General features: G+C 40.0%; 2 protein-coding genes and 2 long non-coding RNA genes across 5 annotated transcripts; 2 read left to right on the forward strand and 2 right to left on the reverse strand.

Moving 5' to 3' along the window:
• Positions 1-279: 279 nt before the first annotated feature.
• LOC115680351 (uncharacterized) lies at positions 280-3,629 on the reverse strand. Its single transcript, XM_030604152.2, has 5 exons — positions 3,376-3,629; positions 2,472-3,299; positions 1,681-1,789; positions 764-899; positions 280-677 (listed from the first exon to the last, which is right to left on the reverse strand). Exons 1-5 carry the CDS (start codon positions 3,465-3,467, stop codon positions 538-540), a joined length of 1,305 nt encoding a protein of 434 aa, XP_030460012.2. The 5' UTR covers positions 3,468-3,629; the 3' UTR covers positions 280-537.
• Positions 3,630-9,550: 5,921 nt separating this feature from the next.
• Positions 9,551-10,629, forward strand: LOC130139019 (uncharacterized). The gene is made up of 2 exons (XR_008817262.1): positions 9,551-9,933; positions 10,169-10,629. It is a non-coding gene; the product is annotated as an uncharacterized LOC130139019 (long non-coding RNA).
• A 2,857-nt stretch (positions 10,630-13,486) lies between these two features.
• LOC115680356 (uncharacterized) lies at positions 13,487-16,550 on the forward strand. The gene is made up of 2 exons (XR_004005637.2): positions 13,487-14,140; positions 15,175-16,550. It is a non-coding gene; the product is annotated as an uncharacterized LOC115680356 (long non-coding RNA).
• Positions 16,551-17,656: 1,106 nt separating this feature from the next.
• Positions 17,657-19,882, reverse strand: LOC115680353 (uncharacterized). 2 transcript variants are annotated; one of them, XM_056314983.1, is made up of 2 exons: positions 19,544-19,882; positions 17,657-18,388 (listed from the first exon to the last, which is right to left on the reverse strand). In XM_056314983.1, exons 1-2 carry the CDS (start codon positions 19,853-19,855, stop codon positions 17,831-17,833), a joined length of 870 nt encoding a protein of 289 aa, XP_056170958.1. In that variant the 5' UTR covers positions 19,856-19,882; the 3' UTR covers positions 17,657-17,830. The 2 variants fall into 2 exon arrangements, with proteins under 2 accessions (XP_056170958.1, XP_030460014.1); XM_030604154.2 differs by having other exon boundaries at positions 19,522-19,826.
• Positions 19,883-20,057: the final 175 nt, after the last annotated feature.

The raw sequence follows: 20,057 nt of genomic DNA on the forward strand, positions 1-20,057 counted from the left end.
TCCACATGACCAAATCAAAAGACATGATCTTCGGGTCTCTTATGTCATTTTGAGATGGTTGCTGATGATGAGGAAGGAAAGACACCAAGCAGCAGCAGCAGCAGCAAAAGAAATTAGTCACTTCTTTCCTGGGATTGGGAGGAAACAGAGACGAGAGATAGGAGAGGAAAGACACTTCATCTCGTCCCTCTCGTACTGGCGTTCACCGCATTTATCAGGCAGTAATACCTGTTTATCCAAATTAATTTCATCGATACGGGATGCGGACCACGGTCCTCCTACCCCAAGAAAGGAGAGACTTTTGCTTTCATTCTTCATCATCAATCATCAGGCAATTTGGCCGTGCCGAATGTTAGCTCGGCCAAGACAGATAACAAAACCTAAAACAATGGAACAAGCTCCCCTATCAGTGTCGCTGTAACGCCACGCTAACACAGTCAAGTCACTGAATGTTTACCAGTGAAGCACTGGGCGATTAATGACTATGACAGTCGGAGCTGTGACCAATTTAGTGCACATTCAACTCGTTTTCCTTTGCTAACTTTGCTCAACCTCATGCGCTGTTCTTTGGGATGAGCTCACCAGAGAGAGTATGCGCTCTGAAATCTCTGCCGAAGCCTCAGGCTTTGCTGCTTTCAGAGCCCGCTCTGACATCACAGCCAACTGTTTTTCATCTCCTGAAAAGAGGCAAAACAAAATTTGGTTATACTCCATCTGCTGATTTTAGGTCCACAAAAATTATCTTAGTCCGGTTGCATCTTACCTAACATCTCTTCAATTGCCACTTTGAGGGTGGCTGAATCAAGTTCATCTTCAGTTATGATCCTGGTTCCTGCTAAATCTGCCATTAAAGAAGCGTTTTTGAACTGATGTCCCTCGTCAACGTTGGGTGATGGGATCTACAAAGCCAATGAGAGATCGCTGGTACTTCAGCTTAGAGATACAAAAGCATCAATCTCTGTATGAGAGGATTGCTTAACTGCTATCCAACTAGTAGTTGTATCGTTCACGCAATATGTGACATCAAGCAAGATTGCTGCTTACTCTACATTATTTAGTTATTTTCATGCATGAAGTGCTTGATGGCTAAATAAAGAAATTATTGCATAGATTGACGAAAACTACTACTATAGAATAATTCAACACTAAGTCCTCATACCTTTTATCCAACCCTCAAAACAAGGAAGAAGAAGAACAAGAAGTATCCGATGGGAGACAAAAAGAACACAAATATCTACATTTATGCCAAAGTATAAATTACATCTATCAGAGAACAAATCATCCATTTATAGATGAATAGTTACTTAGCACTAGTTCTGAACCCAAATCACTTGAGACCTCCCATGGCATTTTAATTAACATTATACTAAGGATGAAAACCATGGACCTCGCTAGCAATGATGACATTCATGACACTTTCCAGATATAATGATTGCTCTCCAACATCTTGCTGAGTTCTTCTCTGGTAATTTAGATAAGAGATTATCCAGAAAGATGATTTATGTCGAGCAACTTTCTCCCGATTTATGCACCCATTAAAGTTTTCTAATGAAAGAGGACTCGCAAAGCCAATGAGCAAAAACTCTATTTTGTGTAGTCATTCTATTATAAACTATGACAGCAATATGCAGTGATCATACAGTGATGGATAAACTGGTAACAAAAGAATTCTTGTACTACCAGGATGGAAGGTTTTCCAGTTGCCAAAATTTCAGAACAAGTCATTGCACCAGCTCTGGAGACAATCAGGTCGGAAGCTGCATATGCCATATCCATGGAGCGCAAGAACCTTGAATTTCGCAAATAAGTCAGATCAATAGATAAAAGAAGTATCATCAAGAAAAGCCAGGCACCATGAGACAAAATGCATACACTATAGTAGACATACTTTATCCCTCAGACCAGATGATGAGGAGAATATTCACAGGACTCAGAGGTGCCTACGACAAATATAACACCCATCCCGTCCGGAAAAATGAAGTTACTGCAATCTTAAGGAAAAAATGACTTGCCTATGATGCAACAGCTGCTTATTATTGGCAGAACAGACTTGGGTTCACCCTTATCGAAAGTCTTGAAACCTTCTCTTCTCAATGATATAATATATGATGATAGGTGGTAATTTTGTTCATAACATATAAAAGTGGCATTCTCTGAAGCTGACTGCAGCATAAGTAGGTAATAATGTTTCCTCAAAACTCTTTATGATAGCAAACCTTCAATGTTGGCTCTTTCTTGATTGTCCTATTCCATCCACATTTTTATATTTCTATCGTGCATATAGTTAGTCTAATAGTGCCAGATTAATTCCTCTATCCCATGGAGGAATGACAGCATGTCGATTCAATTTGAGACTTCCTTCAGCAATGCATACTTTACCCCCAACAAAGAAACTAGACAGCCTTAAGTCGGACCATGCCATAATGAGAGAGATAGCTAACTAGTCAACCATCAAATTTAACAGTACTCACGGCCGCAACAACAAGCGGGGATGATTTCTAACGAGGCTTTCCATCTCGTCAAACGACTCCACCCCAGTTTGCCATATGATGAACAAGTTCTCGTTCTCCATCAGCATCTGGTTATACAAATTCAGCAAGGCGATGTTAATAGTATAAGCACCCAAAGAGCCGCCGAGCACCAAAACCACTTTCACCCCCGAATCACCCACGCTCTCCACTTTCGGGAAGAAATATAACCTTGCCTCCACCTTGGAAACATTCCTCTTCAAGGCCAGCCTCACCGGGTTCCCGCACACCACGCACTTATGCTTCGGAAAGGAATCTACCGTCGAATTGAACGCGACAAACACAACGTCCGCAAAATGTGCGAGGATCCAATTAGCCAAACCGGGAAGTGCGTTCTGCTCTTGAATCACAAGCTTAATCCCTTTCAAAACCGCGGCCAGACAAACAGGAAACGAGACATATCCGCCGGTACCAACGATAATATCAGGATCGAATCCTTCCAATATCCGATAACTACGAATCAACGACTTAACCAAACGGTAAGGAAGAAACACGTTGCGGGGAGAGAATACCGGACGGTACAGCGGAGCGGCGGGAACGGAGGCGAAGTCATAGCCCGCAGCCGCGACCGCCGTGCTCTCCATGCTCTTGGGCATGCCGAGGAAGAGGACTCGGGTCCCAGGTTTCATGATCCTGAGCTCGTCCGCGATCGCCAAGGCCGGGAGTATGTGGCCGCCGGTGCCGCCAGCGGCGAATGCCACACGGAGATCGCCGGTCGAGGTGGACCCATCGGAGCTCTCGGCAGCCAGGCGACAGAGAAGCTTGATGGACCTGCAACAACAACGAATTGGACACATAATTCGTACTGAGAGACAGAGACAGACACAGAGAGAGACAGAGAGCTTGCCTGGGAGCTCTCGGAAAGGAGCGGCGGTTTGGCGGATGGAGAGCGGGGTTGGTGGAGAGGGAGAAGTGAGAGACGGCGACGGAGGAGGCCATGTTTCAGGGGTTGGAGTGAGGGTGGAGCTGGAGGAGGTGATGCTGCATTGGGGCTCTTCCGGAGGAGAAGGAGAAGGAGACAGATTCAGCGACCGTACTCTCTCTTGGGTTTCTCTTTGTGGTTGTCTTCTGATATCTGAGCTCGCGGTTTTAGCGGAGCGAGAATGACAGTTGAATTGAAGTTGAAGAAGACAAACCGGTGGTGGGGTCAATCCTCAAAACTAACTGTTTCTCCAAAAAAGGTAATTAGCAGTCGTTATATAACCATATATCACATGAAAATTAAATTGAAATATATGTGGTTTACGATGAATTATAATCAAGATTCATCTCTTGATGACCATAGAAAGCTCGAAGTTGGTTATAAATATACATGAATAAGTGTATTGGAAATCCTAAAATTTATCGTAAAAGTGCAGTTGAATTTTAAAATTTTTAAAATGTGTAATCATATCCTAAAATTTGTCAAATTAGTCCGATCAAGTCCTAAAATTTGTCAAATTGGTACGAATTTGGTTATAAATATATCAGCACGTTCCGTTTGGTGAGTGTATCGCAATTGTCCTACAAAAGCACAAGTGCAAAATAACAGTCAAAGGCTTGCCCCGACTTGAGCGTCCTTTGAATGTAAGCTAAGATTCGAATATGTTGTGACCAATGATATAACCTAGAGGGGTGAATATATTATTTAACAGACTTGAAAACTTTTTTATGGAATTGAGTGGATGCAAGTTTGTATGTGCAAAAACAAACTTGATATAAGCAGAAATTACGTGCTAGCGTTGCTTTAATCAAATAAAATGAAATGGCAAGCAAAATGAGATAGAAGTAGATCCACGCACATTTATAGTGGTTCGGCTTGCGAGAAGCCTACGTCCACTCTTCCTATTGTAACTAGCAATATCACATAGAGGGGGCTGGATAGATTATTTTAAGTAACTCTTGACAATTTAATGTGGAAGTAAAACGGTCAAATTGAGTATTATCGAGTTCGAGTGAAGTCAGAATCTGAATATTTACAATGATATGATGATATTCACCAATGCACAAAATTCTATTAAAAATAATGAACAAGAGTAGAGATATAAAAGAAATTGCACACAAAATTTATAGTGGTTAAGCTTAGAGTCCACTCTCTCATGCTAACAATTGGATTTCACCAGTCAATCAATAAGAGGTTACACAAGTGAGTGATGATACTCTAGTTTGTGATAGTTCACTCTATCACACAGTCACTCTTTCAATGCCTCTCGAGATGTCTTGTTTGAAGAATTTCGTTGCAAAACAATCTTTAAAATTGAAGATCACTCGATGCTTTTTATATTGGAAATCTGAACCAAATTACCAACTGTGACAATATAAGTAATGAAGTTTTGTGTCTGAGTGTGTGTACCCAAAAGTAGATTTCCTAATTTGATGATATTCACCTTTAGCATAGAATTAAAAGAAATCAAATGGTCTGATGATATCTACATATAAACTTTGTTGATATATACATTGTTGCTCTGATGATATCTATGCATTAATGTTGATGACATCCATGAAGTATCTGTCTTAAGCTTTAGCCGCGATATTTAAACAACGTTAGAGAGAGTCCGAATATAGTTAAGATTAATATGAACTTCTCTTCATGAGTAGTTCCCGAAACAAAATACTTCAGTCATTTATCAAATTCTGGATAAACTATGGATGTTTTGTCATCTTCAAAATATACTATGAGGTTTTCTCAACACTTCCAAACTAAATAGCCACCAACAAAGTTGGAATTCACTCTTAAGGTCCATCCAATCTTACAAGTTCTTTCACTTAGTGCCAATGATAGTTTCAATGGTGTTAAATCATCAATAGTCACCTAAACGGAAAGAACACTCGCATCTATCAAACCACAATGGCAAGAGATAGTTTTATCGTTGTTTCACCAGAAAATGCTCCCGCGGCGAAATATAATTCATCGAAAGTCGTTCTTCGGTTCTTAATGTGAGGAGACCGGGTTCCATAGCGACTCCGGACAGGAAATATCCAGGGAGACAAGGAAAACGGCAAACTTTTACTCCGAACTCGAACCGACTATATGTACAAATCGTGCCGGAATTTAATCGACGACAAAGCTTGAAAATACAGTCGCACACGTACACAAAGATGTAACGCCGGAATTTAATCGATGACACAACAATCGGGATAGAGATACACGCCGGAATTTAATCGACGACACGAATCGGAAAGCTACAGCTAAGGAAAGATAAAGTGCAGTACATGAAAGTAAAGAGAATTGAAAGATAACAATCTTGTCTCATGTCCATGTGATGCCATGATTCTGCTTTCAAAATAACTGTCTCACGATCTTGTCCACAAGTGATAACTTCCTCATAATCATAGTTTCAAGTAACTGTTCTCTCAAAATACGCATGTATGCTCTTTAGTGGTTTCCAACAGTTACGTTGAATCCACTACGTTGGCGGTTCTTTTTTGACTACACTACGTTGGCGGTTGCTTTGACTCCACTATGTTGACAGTTACTTCTTCTTTCTGCATCTCCAACCAGTCACAACCGTCGACTTCCTCTTAATGTCGAAAACTCTACAGTGATTTTCTGAGTAAACTCAAAACATAAAAGTTGTAGATCCAGAAGTCTTCGTTCTTTTGGATTTAGAATTAGGTCAATCCGATCTGTCTCGAAGAAGTTATGACCATTTTCCCGAAATAGCGCAGAACTGAAATTTTGTCGAAGTCCTCGACAAGATGAAGTCACGACCGTCGACTTCATTTAACCTCGATGTAATTTTCTGAGAAAACTCAAAACATAAAAGTTGTAGATCCAGGAGTCTTCGTTCTTTTGGCTTTGGAATCAGGTCAATCCGATCTGTCTCGAAGAAGTTATGACCATTTTCCCGAATTAGCGCAGAACTGAAATTTCGTCAAAGTCCTCGACAAGATGAAGTCACGACCGTCGACTTCCTTTAACCTCGATGGATTCTACAGTGATTTTCTGAGAAAACTCAAAACATAAAAGTTGTAGATCCAAGATTCTTCGTTCTTTTGGCTTTGGAATCAGTTCAAGCCGATCTCTCTCGAAGAAGTTATGACCATTTTCCCAAACTAGCGCAGAACTACAATTTCGTCGAAGTCATCGACAAGATGAAGTCACGACCGTCGACTTCCTCTTAATTTCGAAAACTCTACAGTGATTTTCTGAGTAAACTCAAAACATAAAAGTTGTAGATCCATGAATCTTCGTTCTTTTAGCTTTGGAATTAGGTCAATCCGATCTGTCTCACAGAAGTTAAATCGTTATCAAAATTCTCGAAGGTTTTCTCAACAGAATCTAAGGTCGAGAGCTCTCGAAATCACTCAAAAATAAGTCTTGTACCACTTGATCAACCACTACCATAATAGGGATTAGCATATAAGAGCACGTATAATAACCATTCCGTTTCTCTATTTTTCTGTTCTAAGGAATAGGTTTGGAGCAATCCGTTTGAACGCAATTTCATTTTTCTATTTTTAGAACAAATTTTTAGTCCAGAAATATGTTTGAAACAAAAATGATAAGTAAAAATGTTCTACTTTTATGTTTTTAGAACAAAAAGAGAAATAAAATCTTTTATCATCGCTCACCCTCGTCTCCCGCCGCCCTCTGCATATGATTGTCGCCCGCCACCGTCCGCCACCCATTGATGAATGAAAAAGAGAGTAAGAGGGAGAAATTTTTTATTGTTATCAAACAAATTTCTATTACTTCAAAAGAAATTTTGTGTTATTATTAAGCGCATATTTCCGTTCAGAAACTCGTCCAAATAATAGAAATAAAAAAATCTATTTTTGGCCAAAAATTTATTCCAGAAACAGAATGGTTATCATTCGAGCGCCCTAAGCAATTCGGCCAAATGTTATTCGGAGTAGGCAAGCCGATATACATCATCAAGCTCAAAACCTAATGGAAAGAAATTGAAAGAAAATAAAAGGACAATATACAAATTCGGAGTTTTCTACAGCCCCTAAAAAAAATTATCCTTAAGAAAATTGATCATACCCGGATTATAAAATAAATAAATCTCAACCGCTCAAGTAAAACTTGCTAAAAGCTTTTGGGATTCAATGTCTTGAATTAAAGTTACAGCGAAATGCTGCATAACGCGTGGAGTACGACGATGGACCGATTTGTCGAACGGTGAATCAATCCTTCAATCGCAAGAGTATCGTAACTATATACAATTTTTATCGTGACTTTCACATACAAGTTTTCGTACCATACACAAGCCTAAGAATTTTACCATAAGCAGGAGTAAAATTCTAACTATTTTTTGATAACTCGGAAAACAAAAGGCGGGAAGAGGATAGATAAGCGGTGGTTGGTGGGCCCGATGGACGACGTGGCGCACTTCGAGCCACTTGATCTCGACTCCCCGTACGTTCTATTCTCGGATACGGATGGTTTGGTTTTTTTTGCACTAAACGACTGGTTTGGTTTGGACGGGGCTTTGCGTGCGTTGCCACCAAAAAGACCGAGAAAAATATCCCACCAATCGGAAAGAGCACTTCATCTCATCCCCGCAAATGATATCGAGGCGGCATCCACTTACATCGAAATCACGCTTTCTTTCGAAAGATTTAAGTTTTCAGAACGATTAATAGCGATCTTACGAAATCTCGCGAGTTATAAATATATTAAGATTAACTTATGGAATCGATTCGCTTATTCATGTGGGGTTGAATATTGATTGAATATTCCTATTCACAGCCCATCGTATCTGTGAGATTTTGATGAGGTCGCTGTTAACTGTTCTAAAAGTTTAAGTTGTTTGATGAAGGCGTGATTTAACATTTAATTACTCTAACACTCCCCGTCACGCCTAGTTTGATTTATTTGCCTAGTATTAAATGTGGATATATTAATTAGTTTGAATTCGGGACCTCCTAACTATGATACAATTTGAGATTTTGATGAAACCGCTACCAACTGTTCTAAAAGTTTAAGCTGTTAGATGAAGGCTTTGTTTAATATTTAATTACTCTAACAATACCATTGAATATATATATATCTAGATAGTCAAACATGCAAGTAATCGCTCAAATGCAAATTCATTGGCAAAGTAGGAAGAAAAAAAAAACTTCTTTGTCACTTCATTCGTTTTAAGGATGGGCAGTGCGTCGGTCGTGGCTACAGATTTTGACAGCCACCTTCAAGGAGAGTATTGCATTTGAATCGAGGGTCGTGGATCCTCATAGATCTGTGCCTCGGAAAACATTTATGGAAAGAGATGGAAGTATCGAGAGATTCCTGCGGAGTCCAAACAAATGTGAAATAGATAAATGTTGGGTTTGGGCCAGCTTTGGGAAGAGGTTTTGAGCCACTAATATCCCTTGAATAAATGTTGGGACATTTGGTAAAAAAAATTTCAACCGCTTTGAATGAAAGCTAGCATTGGCAAAGCTTGAAGCCCTCCCAAGGATCAATGAATTTTTTTTCAGTTGTATTTCTTGTCCTTAGAAACTTACTAAAATTCCACTCTTACCCTCAAATGCCCCTTGGATACTGCAAACTTAAGTAGTCGCACTAGGCCTCAAACCAACGACCTCGGAACTCGAGTAAAAATTGATGCTTTTTATTGAGAAAAAAAAAATTCGGACGAAAATTATCACTCAATGTAAAGTTGATGTCTTCTTTTTTTTTTTTTGAAATTAGCCCGTAAAAGATCTCGGAGGAAATGGTTTTACATTTCCCTGGAGCTCTCCCAATAGAGCCTCAAATATCCCGTGCAAAAGATGAAAAATTAATGGGGTCCCTGTTTTTTCATTTATGGGAAATAAGTACCAGTGAAAGATTCATTTCTTGCACTTTGACCCATTCGAGGGCTTCTTAGCTTCATTGGGCTCCTTAACGGGTCTACAACCAAACAAAATTGGGCTATGAAATTTGTCAAAATGACTCCATTCTGTTCAGCATTTGATAAGCTCAGGCCGCAAAATCCCAGGCCCACTAATCAAATTCACGTATGATGAGAGGAGACACGACCAAAGTGTCGCTATTCGAATGTAGTTTAGTCATCTAGGAAGTCAGAAAAACAATAAACAACGACGGACGGTTCTGGTTAGGTTACCCCGGATCCAAATGTGTGTGAAACCGTTGAAATCCACATCATTGGCTGTTTGACAATCTTGCTCGTGATGAGCCAATGAAGGCGATGATGTTTCCAGGTAGGTGAAGGTTTTGGACGGATCGAAATGCGCGTGAAGCGTTGAAATTCAGATCTTGGGCTGTTGACGATCTTTGCTGATGTTGAGTCAATGAAGATGGCGATGTTTTTCTGAGGCCGGCTCGTTTTGCATTTATAAGTGGCGAAGGAAGCAAGGGAAGACTCGCAGTTTGAAGCGAAGCGAAGCACGATGAGCCGCTTCCTTCTCTTGTTGAAGATGGCAGTCGTCACGACCCTGGTTCTGGCCACACACCCATCTCAGCTTCATGCAGGTGATCATCGAAGGAGACATTCCGTTCGATCTCGATCTGCTTTGTTCTTTCCTTTTTCGATTACGAACCGCTGAACGAGTTAAAAGACTTGATCGCATGGGGTCGAGTTTGATAATATGTTCACTTTTTCTTGGCTCTGGCATGTATATTGCATGATTCGTTTCTTTTTTCTCAGCTGAGTGTAATTTGCGAGTCTAATTGATGTAATCTGATCATTGATATCTGATGATCACAGGAGGTGAGATTGAGGGAACGAGAATCATGCCAAGCCCACCTCCACCTCCAAACCGAGGCAAATGGCAGCATCAAATCCCTCCTGAGACCCCTCCTCGGCTCATCCCTATTCATCCCTAAAGTCAATCGTGTACGCGTCACGACATGTTTCAATCTCCCGAAGTCGTAATGGAATAAACTGTCAGTTACATGTAGCACTGGCTTTTCCTTTTAGCTCGGTCATGTTGAATTGCCGGGAAACCTGGATTTCCCGGACATAGTTTTTCAAATCCGGATCTCTATCTTGACACTTTTGCATTTCAACAAGAGGAAAATATCCCAAGAATCAATACTCATCAGTCCGCAAAAGTTATAGCCTCGGTTCGATTCGCGTCGTGGTCCAAATCGTGAGATCGTTTATGGGCAATAGTTGCAACAAGTGCCATTTACATTATACACCATATACATGGAACTTATTCTGAAGTCCTAGCTTAGTTCGCATTTCAACAGTCATGTTCCTACTTGACCACAAACTGAAAATCAGCGTGCTTCAGACGCTATGCATACGTGCGCACTACACACAAGGTGTGGTGAATATTCATAGTCAAAATTCCTGATCAGTCAAAGCGAAAATGACCAAAGATCAACTAGAATCGATGCCATTCAGATCTCTCAAGAATACGTGACCCCAGCGCATCCACAATTCCAAGCCAAAATGGGAAAGAATAAACTTTAGGAAAGTATCGAATGCTCCCCAAACACAGCCAGGAGATCGTCGCAGAGAAAGACCGGTCGAGGAGCGCCAAGACTGGATCGGACAGCACCTGGCCGCTAAATCCAACAAAAATAAAACAGCCATTTTCGGGGAGCCCTAACTCCATCCGATATCATCCTAATAAAAGGGTAAATTATCTGGCATTAACAAATCAAATTAGGATCTCTATTTTTTTATTTTTGGTAAGCTCAAAGAATGGTTTTCTTTTTCTTGACACAAGAGAGAAGATATGAGAGAGCGTATTCGTTTCGACGCAAGTTATGTGGTGATATATCAGCGTGACCACTTCTAATCTTAAAATCATGTAAAACACATTCTCCAAAGTACACATGGATTTGTTAGAGATTCTCTCTCGATATCATTCCAATTTTCAAGTTATGAGAGAGCGTATTCGTTTCGACTTCTTTTTCCTTTTCTCGAAAAGAAAAGATATTATTTAATGTCATTTTTGTTTTAATATTCCTTGAAAAACCGAGTTTTCATGGGCCATCAAAGTTCAATAATGGAGGGATGAAATGGGGTGTCGACACGTGGGGAACATAATCAGTAACCCAAATTGGTCCCTCCCCCCTTTAGTAGTGACAGGATGAGGAAAGTATATGCTTAAGAATGCTTTGGCTTTTGCCTCCTTTTTTTTTGGTATTATTATTTCTTTCCATGCTTCATGGCAAGTTGCAAAGCTGAGAGATGAACTTTGTGCTTTGTGATCTTTTGATTCTCCAATACTTTTTAAATATATAGATGCACATTTCTCAATTGGATAGTATAATATTACAACATGGAGAACATTCCAAATATATTTTTGACCCACAGCGATGATGACAATTAGCTTAATTTTTTTTTTCAATATTAATCAAATCAATGAGGGTCTCGGATTTGAGCCTTTGAATAAGACGTTACTTTTTGTCAGCTCCTAATAATTTGGAGACAATATCATCGAGTCCGCACTAGATGATATAAATTGTTAGAAAGGCCGGTCCAAAAGTTTTGAACGGCAAGGCTCCGTTTGTTTTGCGAAAAATGAATTGAAAAAATATTTTCCTAAAAATGATCACATGTATTGCTTGCAATAACTAGTTAATGAAAAATATTTTCATTATCGATAACAATTTATGTCCAAACATTTTCGTGGATGATGAAATAAAGCCTAAAGACTCGCATCACAACCTAACATTTAAGCTATTTCGATATACTTTAGCATAAATCGTGACATAACCCGCCAAAGTATGCCGGTGTATCCTTACTCTTATGCGCACTATGGAAACTATCATCCAACTATCGTTGGTCCAAAAAGATCATTCGGTTGCGATGTAATTAGAGAAAACTTTAGATTTAGGAACAAATACCGCTCCAGAGCAAATATTCTACGCTGCGAACTCTACTTACTCGATATCCATGCTGATGGCTTATTGCAGACTAAAGCGATGGCGAGCAACAGAAGGTCACTCACTAGTCTTTCGCAATGATTTAGCTGGCTGTGACTAGAGATTCGGTCTCTAGAGCTATTATCGTAATCATCTGTGAAAGAACTCCTTTGTCCACTTCCAGAATATTCGGGCAGTGACTCGATGCTCCCTCGCATCCCTGGTCTTGCCATTGGTTGCTGTTCAACCACGTAGCATCTTGCAAAGATTCTAGTGCTTGTGGAGGGACCATTAGGGTTTCCATAAAGATCTATCTTTAAGAAATCAAGAAAATGAAAAACGGGAGAGAGAGAGAGAGAGAGAGAGAGAGAGAGAGAGAAAGAGAGAGCTGTCTTAATAGCTAGAGGATGTTAGATCAGATCTTGCCCGACAATGAAAGAGCGGTCTGTCTAGATGCCTTTACATCATTCTGGTGAAATGTATTATTTCTTGAGCAATTCACCCACTAGGAAAGGTGTTGTTATAGGAAAGTGAAAGTTTGAAAATTCCTAGGGTCCATGGACATCTCAATAATTTGTCCTGATACCTAATCATTAATCACGCCCCCATTGAATTCTTGGTCGGATAAGCTGATAAATGATCCAATAAAGTTCTTCACGATTCTCACAAATCAATAGAAGAGTGAACAGTTTAGGTCCTACGAGTGATCAGGTGGATTAACCTACCTTCAAACCCTAAAATTTGATTTTTTTTTTAAAGTAAAGCTAGGTCATCGCCAACCAATACTTAAAAGTGATTTACAAAGTTGATTTTCTAAATGATGTGTCAGACTGTTATTGATTATTAAATATAACACACTTTTTAGAGAGTCATTAATAATCTAATACATCATTTAGTAAAATTGTAGCGTTATTCCTTAGACATAGCGATGATCGAGCGAAGTGTCGGCACAATGTGGGCCTACCCTAATGTTGGAAGTGTACGGTGTGAATTGAGTATGATTTATTGAGAATTTATCAAGATATTTATTATTTACTATTCGTTGAAAATAAGAAAAGGTTAAAAAAAATAGAGATGGTCCAGAGAAGACGAATCTGTTTGCTATATACACTAAAAAACCAGAATCTAACTAATTTCCATTCCCTCTTTTTACTATAAATAGAAGCTACGGCCTGTTGGAGTCTCTCACAGGTCATCATCTCCCAACCCAAGAAACCCTATCCTTTCCTCATAAAGTAACTTAACTTCCTTTTCACTTTTATCGTCCGAAACCCTAGAGGCAGTGGCTAGCCAGCAGGGAGAAGGAGAAGATCATCTATCATCAAAAGGCTGCCTGTTTTTGTCCTTTCTGCTTAACTTGTTAAAATTGTTTTGATTTTTGTGAGAGAAAGAGAAAGAGAGAGGTACACTGGTGTTGTTGACAGAAGATAGAGAGCACAGATGAGGATGTGCCATTGGAGAGTGTTTCTGCATCTCACTCCTTTGTGCTCTTTATGCTTCTGTCATCTCACCTTCTTCCGCCCCTCTATTTCTCAGTTCATTAACATATTTCCTCCATATGGTTTTGTTGTGTATATGTCCTTTTGATGACATGCTCGAAATGGGTTTTCTTTTTTATTATTTTTCTTGTTTTGTTCAGTGAAATCTAGCTAATTTGGGATTTGTCCACCATTCAAGCTTTAGGCCTTTCTTGCGCGCTGAACATTTTTTTCTTTGAACAAGCTAATTATTCCTCACTCACTTGAGTTATGTATAATTTATACCTTGTTCTTCAGTTCCCTTTTTGCAGTCCGCTACTGGAGAAGGAAGGAAGAGAGCAACTTAGACAGTTTTCTGTTCTGATCCTAATTGCAAGGTATTGAACTTAGATTACAAATTGAAGGTAATGCGTGGTTTATATAGTTTGGGGCTCTCACCTTAACAACTAGCTTTCAGTAAGTGATTCACTCAATACAGATCTATGGAAGCTTGTATACAATATTGAAGTAAAAAATAAGAGCACAGATGATGAAGCGTTTACTAAAATCTTAAAGTCAGCCTTTGTTCATAGAGAACGAATTGAAGATACCCACTAAAGTTTATGAGGGCTCATGGTCAGGTGGAAAATTCCTGAAGTTCATAATTATTTTCAAGAACTACATCTGTGATAGCTGGTTATTGTTTTGTAGGTCTTTGGCTCTGATCTTTTATGCTCTTTCACATGTAATTGAAATCCATCTTCTATCGGGTATTGCTTCCCTTGGAAAGAAATCGAACTACTAAATGGATGGGAAAGAATAATCAGATACCAGACCATCAGTATAAGTTGCGTACTCTAAATTGCTGTGTGCACACCAAGGCATCATGGTTCAGATGCATAGGTTCCATCTCATTGAGTTATAAATGGCCTCTTTTATCGATCTGATGAACTAATACATGCTTTGACTTTCACATTACAAGTAGCTGGGGATGATTCGCCAACAAAACGATAAGCAGCTAGTATGGATACCAAAGTACCACATGGTTGGTGGGAGAGGTGCCTAGTCTAAGTACATGTGTGGTCAGAGATTATTCTTTCTGATTGTTCTGAAAACTGCCAATGCTAATTTGAAACATCATTGGCATCAGACATTCATTTACAAGTTACAATGACAGTGTTGTAATAGTGACAGTGTACAATGGGTTAGGTTTGTTCTTTCTTCCCGTTTTTCTTTGTTGCGATTATGATAAAGGAAAAGCATCTGCAAATGTTGGGCAAAAGTGTGTGCTCGATTTGCTAGCTTAGAAGCTTAACTAAGCTTTGGGAGCAATCTATAAATTGTTTTTACCTACACTTACACTTAATCCTTTTGGGGGTAGATAGAACATGATCAACTCGAGCTTACAAGTCTATCTTTTTTATCTTTGTAGTGAACTGGCATATGATGTTATCCCAAACATTCGGGAGCCAGACTAACAGCTTTGGCGCAGAGAATTTCATGAGGAAGAGGGGAGGTCATGTATGCAAGTATTGCTACTTCCGGTAATATTAACTGGACTCTCATCTATCACTCACCGACAATAGAGAAGTTAGTTTTCACAAGCGGCCTTGAGGCATTTACAACAGTTTGTTTGGTTCATTCGTACACACTTGTTGCTAAATTCACATTGTCTGCAGAAAATACACTGGCTGGCGGGGTTTTGCAATGAAAATCCATCACCCTAATCAACATTAAGTCCCTAACTGATGATAGATCAGAATAATTAGCATGCATGCAAATCTTGGGCTAGTGTTTCGATTGGAGTGTCACAAGCACGCTATGGAATGGAGAGTACTTGAGGAAAGTCAAGATTAAAGGTAAAGAAAGGTATCTTAGAATCCTTGTTCACTCAGCTTATTGTCATCACTGTCATTTTCCACTTATCATCACCTCGGAATCCCCAAGTTGATGATTGGTCATGCATTTCAAGACCTCTCAGCTGTACGTTTTCACTTTGATTTATACTTTTTTTTACGTGCCTTGACATATTTATGGGATAGATTTTGCCACTAAAAATTACATGAAAGTGAAAGAATATCATGACAAAACCGATAGTCATATTTATGTAGACAAAGATTTCCACCCCATGTAGGTTTTTTAATTGTTCCGCTCTAGTTCTCATTGCTCGCCCTTTTCAATTTATGATTAATACAGTCTAATGGCGTGTGCTAGGTTTCCCAGGGAATGCGATTTCTCGTAGTATCTACATCTATATAGAGATTGACTGACAGACTATAGGTCTATAAGAAAAGAAATTGTCTATAGGCCTTCCATTTTCGTCAAAGAGGTGCATCGAGACGTGAAGTGCTATGAGTTTAGAGCATGGACCATGCTTTACGAAAATCGAAGAGATTGCTTTTGAGGCTCTAGTCTGTTTGACATTGCTCCCCAGGCCCTACAAACATTATCTTTTGGTTTTGGTCAATTATGATGTGGAAATCATTACGCTGCTCAGCTCATGAACCGTGTAAGTCGCGAGCCAAAATCTCTGTAGCTCAAACATGAAAAATTTGAACACCGGGATTTAGGAAATCAAAAGGGACAGTGTTTAAAATTCGTTGGCTGTGGTGGAGAAGAGGGGTTAACAGACTTGAGATTGCTCTAACGCTGGTTTTACATGGCAAATCTGAACAAGAAGAAAGTGTGGAACATTTTAGAACGCGGCAGGTTATGATTCTTTGATGAAACTGGTGTTAATAGTTGAATAATTTTCCTAAGATGTATCCATGAGACAATGTTTAAGCTGTCTATGGTACATGATTAAGCTCCACGATAATGGTTATGGTGCAAAATATATGTACGTTACACTCCACATTTCTCTATCGTTAATTCATTGGTTACGGTTTCTTTAACTTTCTTCTTTGTTTTGTCGCCGTTTAGAGATGAAAAGATAATCATTCAAATGATCACTCTAAATGTTGCACTTGATTATCAGCTCATAATATGACTTCACGACATAAGTTGGATCAGTCGGCTCGTCATTTGACCGGTATAAAAATACGCGCTTTGCAATCGCTCTCCCATATTGCATGTTTAAGTATATTCATCCGGTTGCGCCAATGTGACCCTGTAGGTAAAGGTTTGTGTCCAAGTTGTGTACTTAAAGTAGTCGATGCAAAAGTTGTGCAGAATCTTTAGTTTCCATGGTTTCCGACTCATAACCCCGAATGATCAACTTGCAGAATCAAATCAAGTAAAAGTGGTGAAATTTCAAATCTATCACAATTGACATAATCGACACCGGAATGATGCAACATGAGAAAGAGAGAAGATATCAACTGAGAAGGTGTGAGAAGCTGAGAGGCTGAGGATGGATAAATGGTCTAAGCAATGGCACCATCGGAAATCAGAAATGCCTTAAACTGAGGAGATGCATCTAGCCAAGCATGAAGAAGTACAAGGAAAGGATTTGAGAGCAAGTGTGCCCAGAACAAATTCGGTTTGGAGACAATGATATCGTGCTTCGATGCGAACCTAAAGAGATCAAAAAAGAACGACGTCGCTATATATGCAAAGACATGAGATTTTGCCGATTAACCAGTGACACCAGAGGTTGAGCCTCGATTCTTCCCTCTGAGTAGAGGACAGTGGAGATGGAAATCCTCGAATTTTTTCACTTCCCTGAGATGGAAAAAAAAATCAAGAACAGAGTCGCAAGCATTCACAAGTTACATATGAAGCAAGTTGTTTTGTCATGATTCAAAAGTTCATGTTGAGGAACCTAAGGTTTATAAAAGTTGTATGAAGCACTGAATGCCTAGTTTTGAAATTGTCAATTACAAGATGATATCACACACAAAGCAAATATACTTCCATAGCTCTTCCCATCTTCTTTACTGTGAACAGGTATATGCAAAGTAAAGAACGCCAAATAGTAAAAAATGGAAGCTACATTTAAACCTCTCCGTCCACACAATATCCACAACCAAAGTGCAGTCAATATGATGCTGATCACTAATTTTAATAAGCCCTTATGGAATAAATATTCAGCCGTAACAGGCTAATAACCATTCAATCACGACAGAGTTATCCATTACCATCAGCACTTACGAAACTGACGACTCCAGATCGTTGGGCTTTATCTCCTCTTTCAGTGAGTGACTATGCAGTTCCCGCGTAAAACTGGTAGTTGTGTCCAAGAAATAAAGAACAAATGACATCATGACGCAGCAGACAAACATCGGTATCGGCCCGAAGATCCAGAGGAAGAGAGGAAACGACACATAGAATGCCCGTAATCCCAAGGACCAAAAGAAGCTTCCCCGGTTCAAGTTCCGGGCGGCATATTCAATGGAATCTTTTTTACCTTGGGATGTAGGCAGGGTGGCCAAGAAACTGACATGGGCATAGTATCTGATGGACTGCACATTGCAGAGGAAAGCGACAAGGAAGCATACGAGTATAGCAAAGTACTTTATAGAAGTTATCATAGCGGTTTGGTTGCCGTAAACCAATTGTGAAGCTGTGGCAGTAGAGCTGGATGAGCTGCTTGCGAAAACACTGATCAGTGAACTGAGAGTGATTGCTGTCGTTGCCAAGAGTGTCGATGCCATAATATTGTTGCGTATCGTCTGGACGGTCAAGACACCATTCTTCAGGGGATCCTGAAACACCAAAATGGATGTATCACTTAAAAAAGTCAGACACAACATAATTGCGCAACTGCAAACCAGCTGATATTTCTCAAGATGCCATTTTCGAACTAGAATTTGGAGTTAATTGAAATATACTTTGTCAAATCCAAATTGGGTCTTGCTCTCGCATTGAACAGAGATATACATGCATGACTTATGAATATATTGATTGAACAGAAACATAGCTGTGCCCCAAATAACAGACGTCAGCATCACATTACTATCTTCCATCCTCTGATCTGAAAAAATAGGTTTATGCTTTGTTCTGCTTCTCCAATCTTGTAACTTACCAATGATACTTTGGACAAAAGAAAGAAAAATCACAGCAAGACAGTGCAGGTATCATAGGCTGAGCATTTCTCCGTAGATGGAAGAGTAGCATAGACAAGCTGATTTAATTTTGAACAGTGACTTGAATATTCTCTCTGGATCTGTTATGAGCTCTTCCAAACAGTACCGAAACGCTTAATTATTTTTTGCGGCCAAACACTGGACGCGATTGGACCGACAAAACTTCACCTGTCTTTGAAGCAGAACCAAAGGTTCACCTGTCTATAAAGCAGAACTGAAGGCAATCGAGAACTAAACCGTATCGGCCGTCACTTTTATTTCCTCCAAGTTTTAATTTGTCAAAATACGCATCCGGGGGGCATCTATGCCTATAACGCAACTCTGGACAAGTAATCTGAGGCGGGGAAAAGGACTGGTACTTAGTACTAGAAGAGGTACACCAAGTTCTGGAGCTAGTCTTCTGAGCAGATGAACAGCAATTGCTTTCTCATACATGTAGTACTTACTGGCCTCTCACATAGATTGAACTCGACATGAATTACAACAAAGGCATACACCAAGTTCACATTTTATTCCCTCTTTTCTCCTAGTCTGGGGCAGTTCTACTGTTCTAGTATCCCAGTATCTTCAAGTTCTGAACACAGAGCTCTGCTTGTGCCCATCACAGAGAACTCGTGAAATTCTAAACACCCATTAAGCCAAACAAAACACTGAGACGACACACGGAGATGGGATGAGCCCAAAACGCATGACCCAACAAAAGGCTCTACTCTTTCAAGCGAAAATCATTGGTGGGAGGGAGGGAGACTGACGGTCATGAGAGAGTGAACCCACTGGTGGCGAGACTCGGCGTTGAGGCCAATGACGGTGCGCCTTGGGCTTCGAAAGATGGTGACCAGCAGCCAGGCGTGGTACGCCCCCAGTATCAGCAGCCCGAGCGGCACCAACACGTAGTCCAGCCTCTGTTCCTCCATTCTTCCTCTGTGCGTGATCGGCGAGATGGGGAAACGGCGAAACGGAAATCCAGAGAGGAAGGGAAGGGAAGGGGAGGGAAAGAGGACGGAAAAGGGAAAGGTTAACGACACGAGAGTAATGGAGAAAGTGAGGTGATCGTCTATTGTGCTTCAATGGAGGAAAGTTCGCCATTTTGAGCTTTCTTTAATAGGCTTATCTGTCATCATTCCACCGTGATGACAATGATGACGATGTTGATTAGTAGGAGGTGAGTAAAAAGCAACAGTCCGGATGGGACCGAACCGGCCGGTTCCCTGTTCCCGGTTCCCAAAATTTAGACTAAGTGAATATTGGTCCGGTTCTTGATTCCACGTTACCCGGATCATTTGGACCG

This window comes from Syzygium oleosum, unplaced genomic scaffold (genome assembly GCF_021117445.2).
Source record: "Syzygium oleosum isolate NSW1041296 unplaced genomic scaffold, Sole_v2.1 Sole_v2.09, whole genome shotgun sequence".
Taxonomy (NCBI): Eukaryota; Viridiplantae; Streptophyta; class Magnoliopsida; order Myrtales; family Myrtaceae; genus Syzygium; species Syzygium oleosum.

Bases quoted from the DNA above. Each gene is read 5' to 3' on its own strand.
- LOC115680353 (XM_056314983.1), bottom strand. From the start codon at position 19,855: ATGGCGAACTTTCCTCCATTGAAGCACAATAGACGATCACCTCACTTT. The intron at 18,389-19,543 runs GTGGGTTCACTC...TTGGTGTTTCAG, and splicing joins AACGCCGAGTCTCGCCACCA to GATCCCCTGAAGAATGGTGT.
- LOC115680351 (XM_030604152.2), bottom strand. From the start codon at position 3,467: ATGGCCTCCTCCGTCGCCGTCTCTCACTTCTCCCTCTCCACCAACCCC. The intron at 3,300-3,375 runs GCAAGCTCTCTG...TTGTTGTTGCAG, and splicing joins TCCTTTCCGAGAGCTCCCAG to GTCCATCAAGCTTCTCTGTC. The intron at 678-763 runs GTAAGATGCAAC...GCCTCTTTTCAG, and splicing joins GGCAATTGAAGAGATGTTAG to GAGATGAAAAACAGTTGGCT.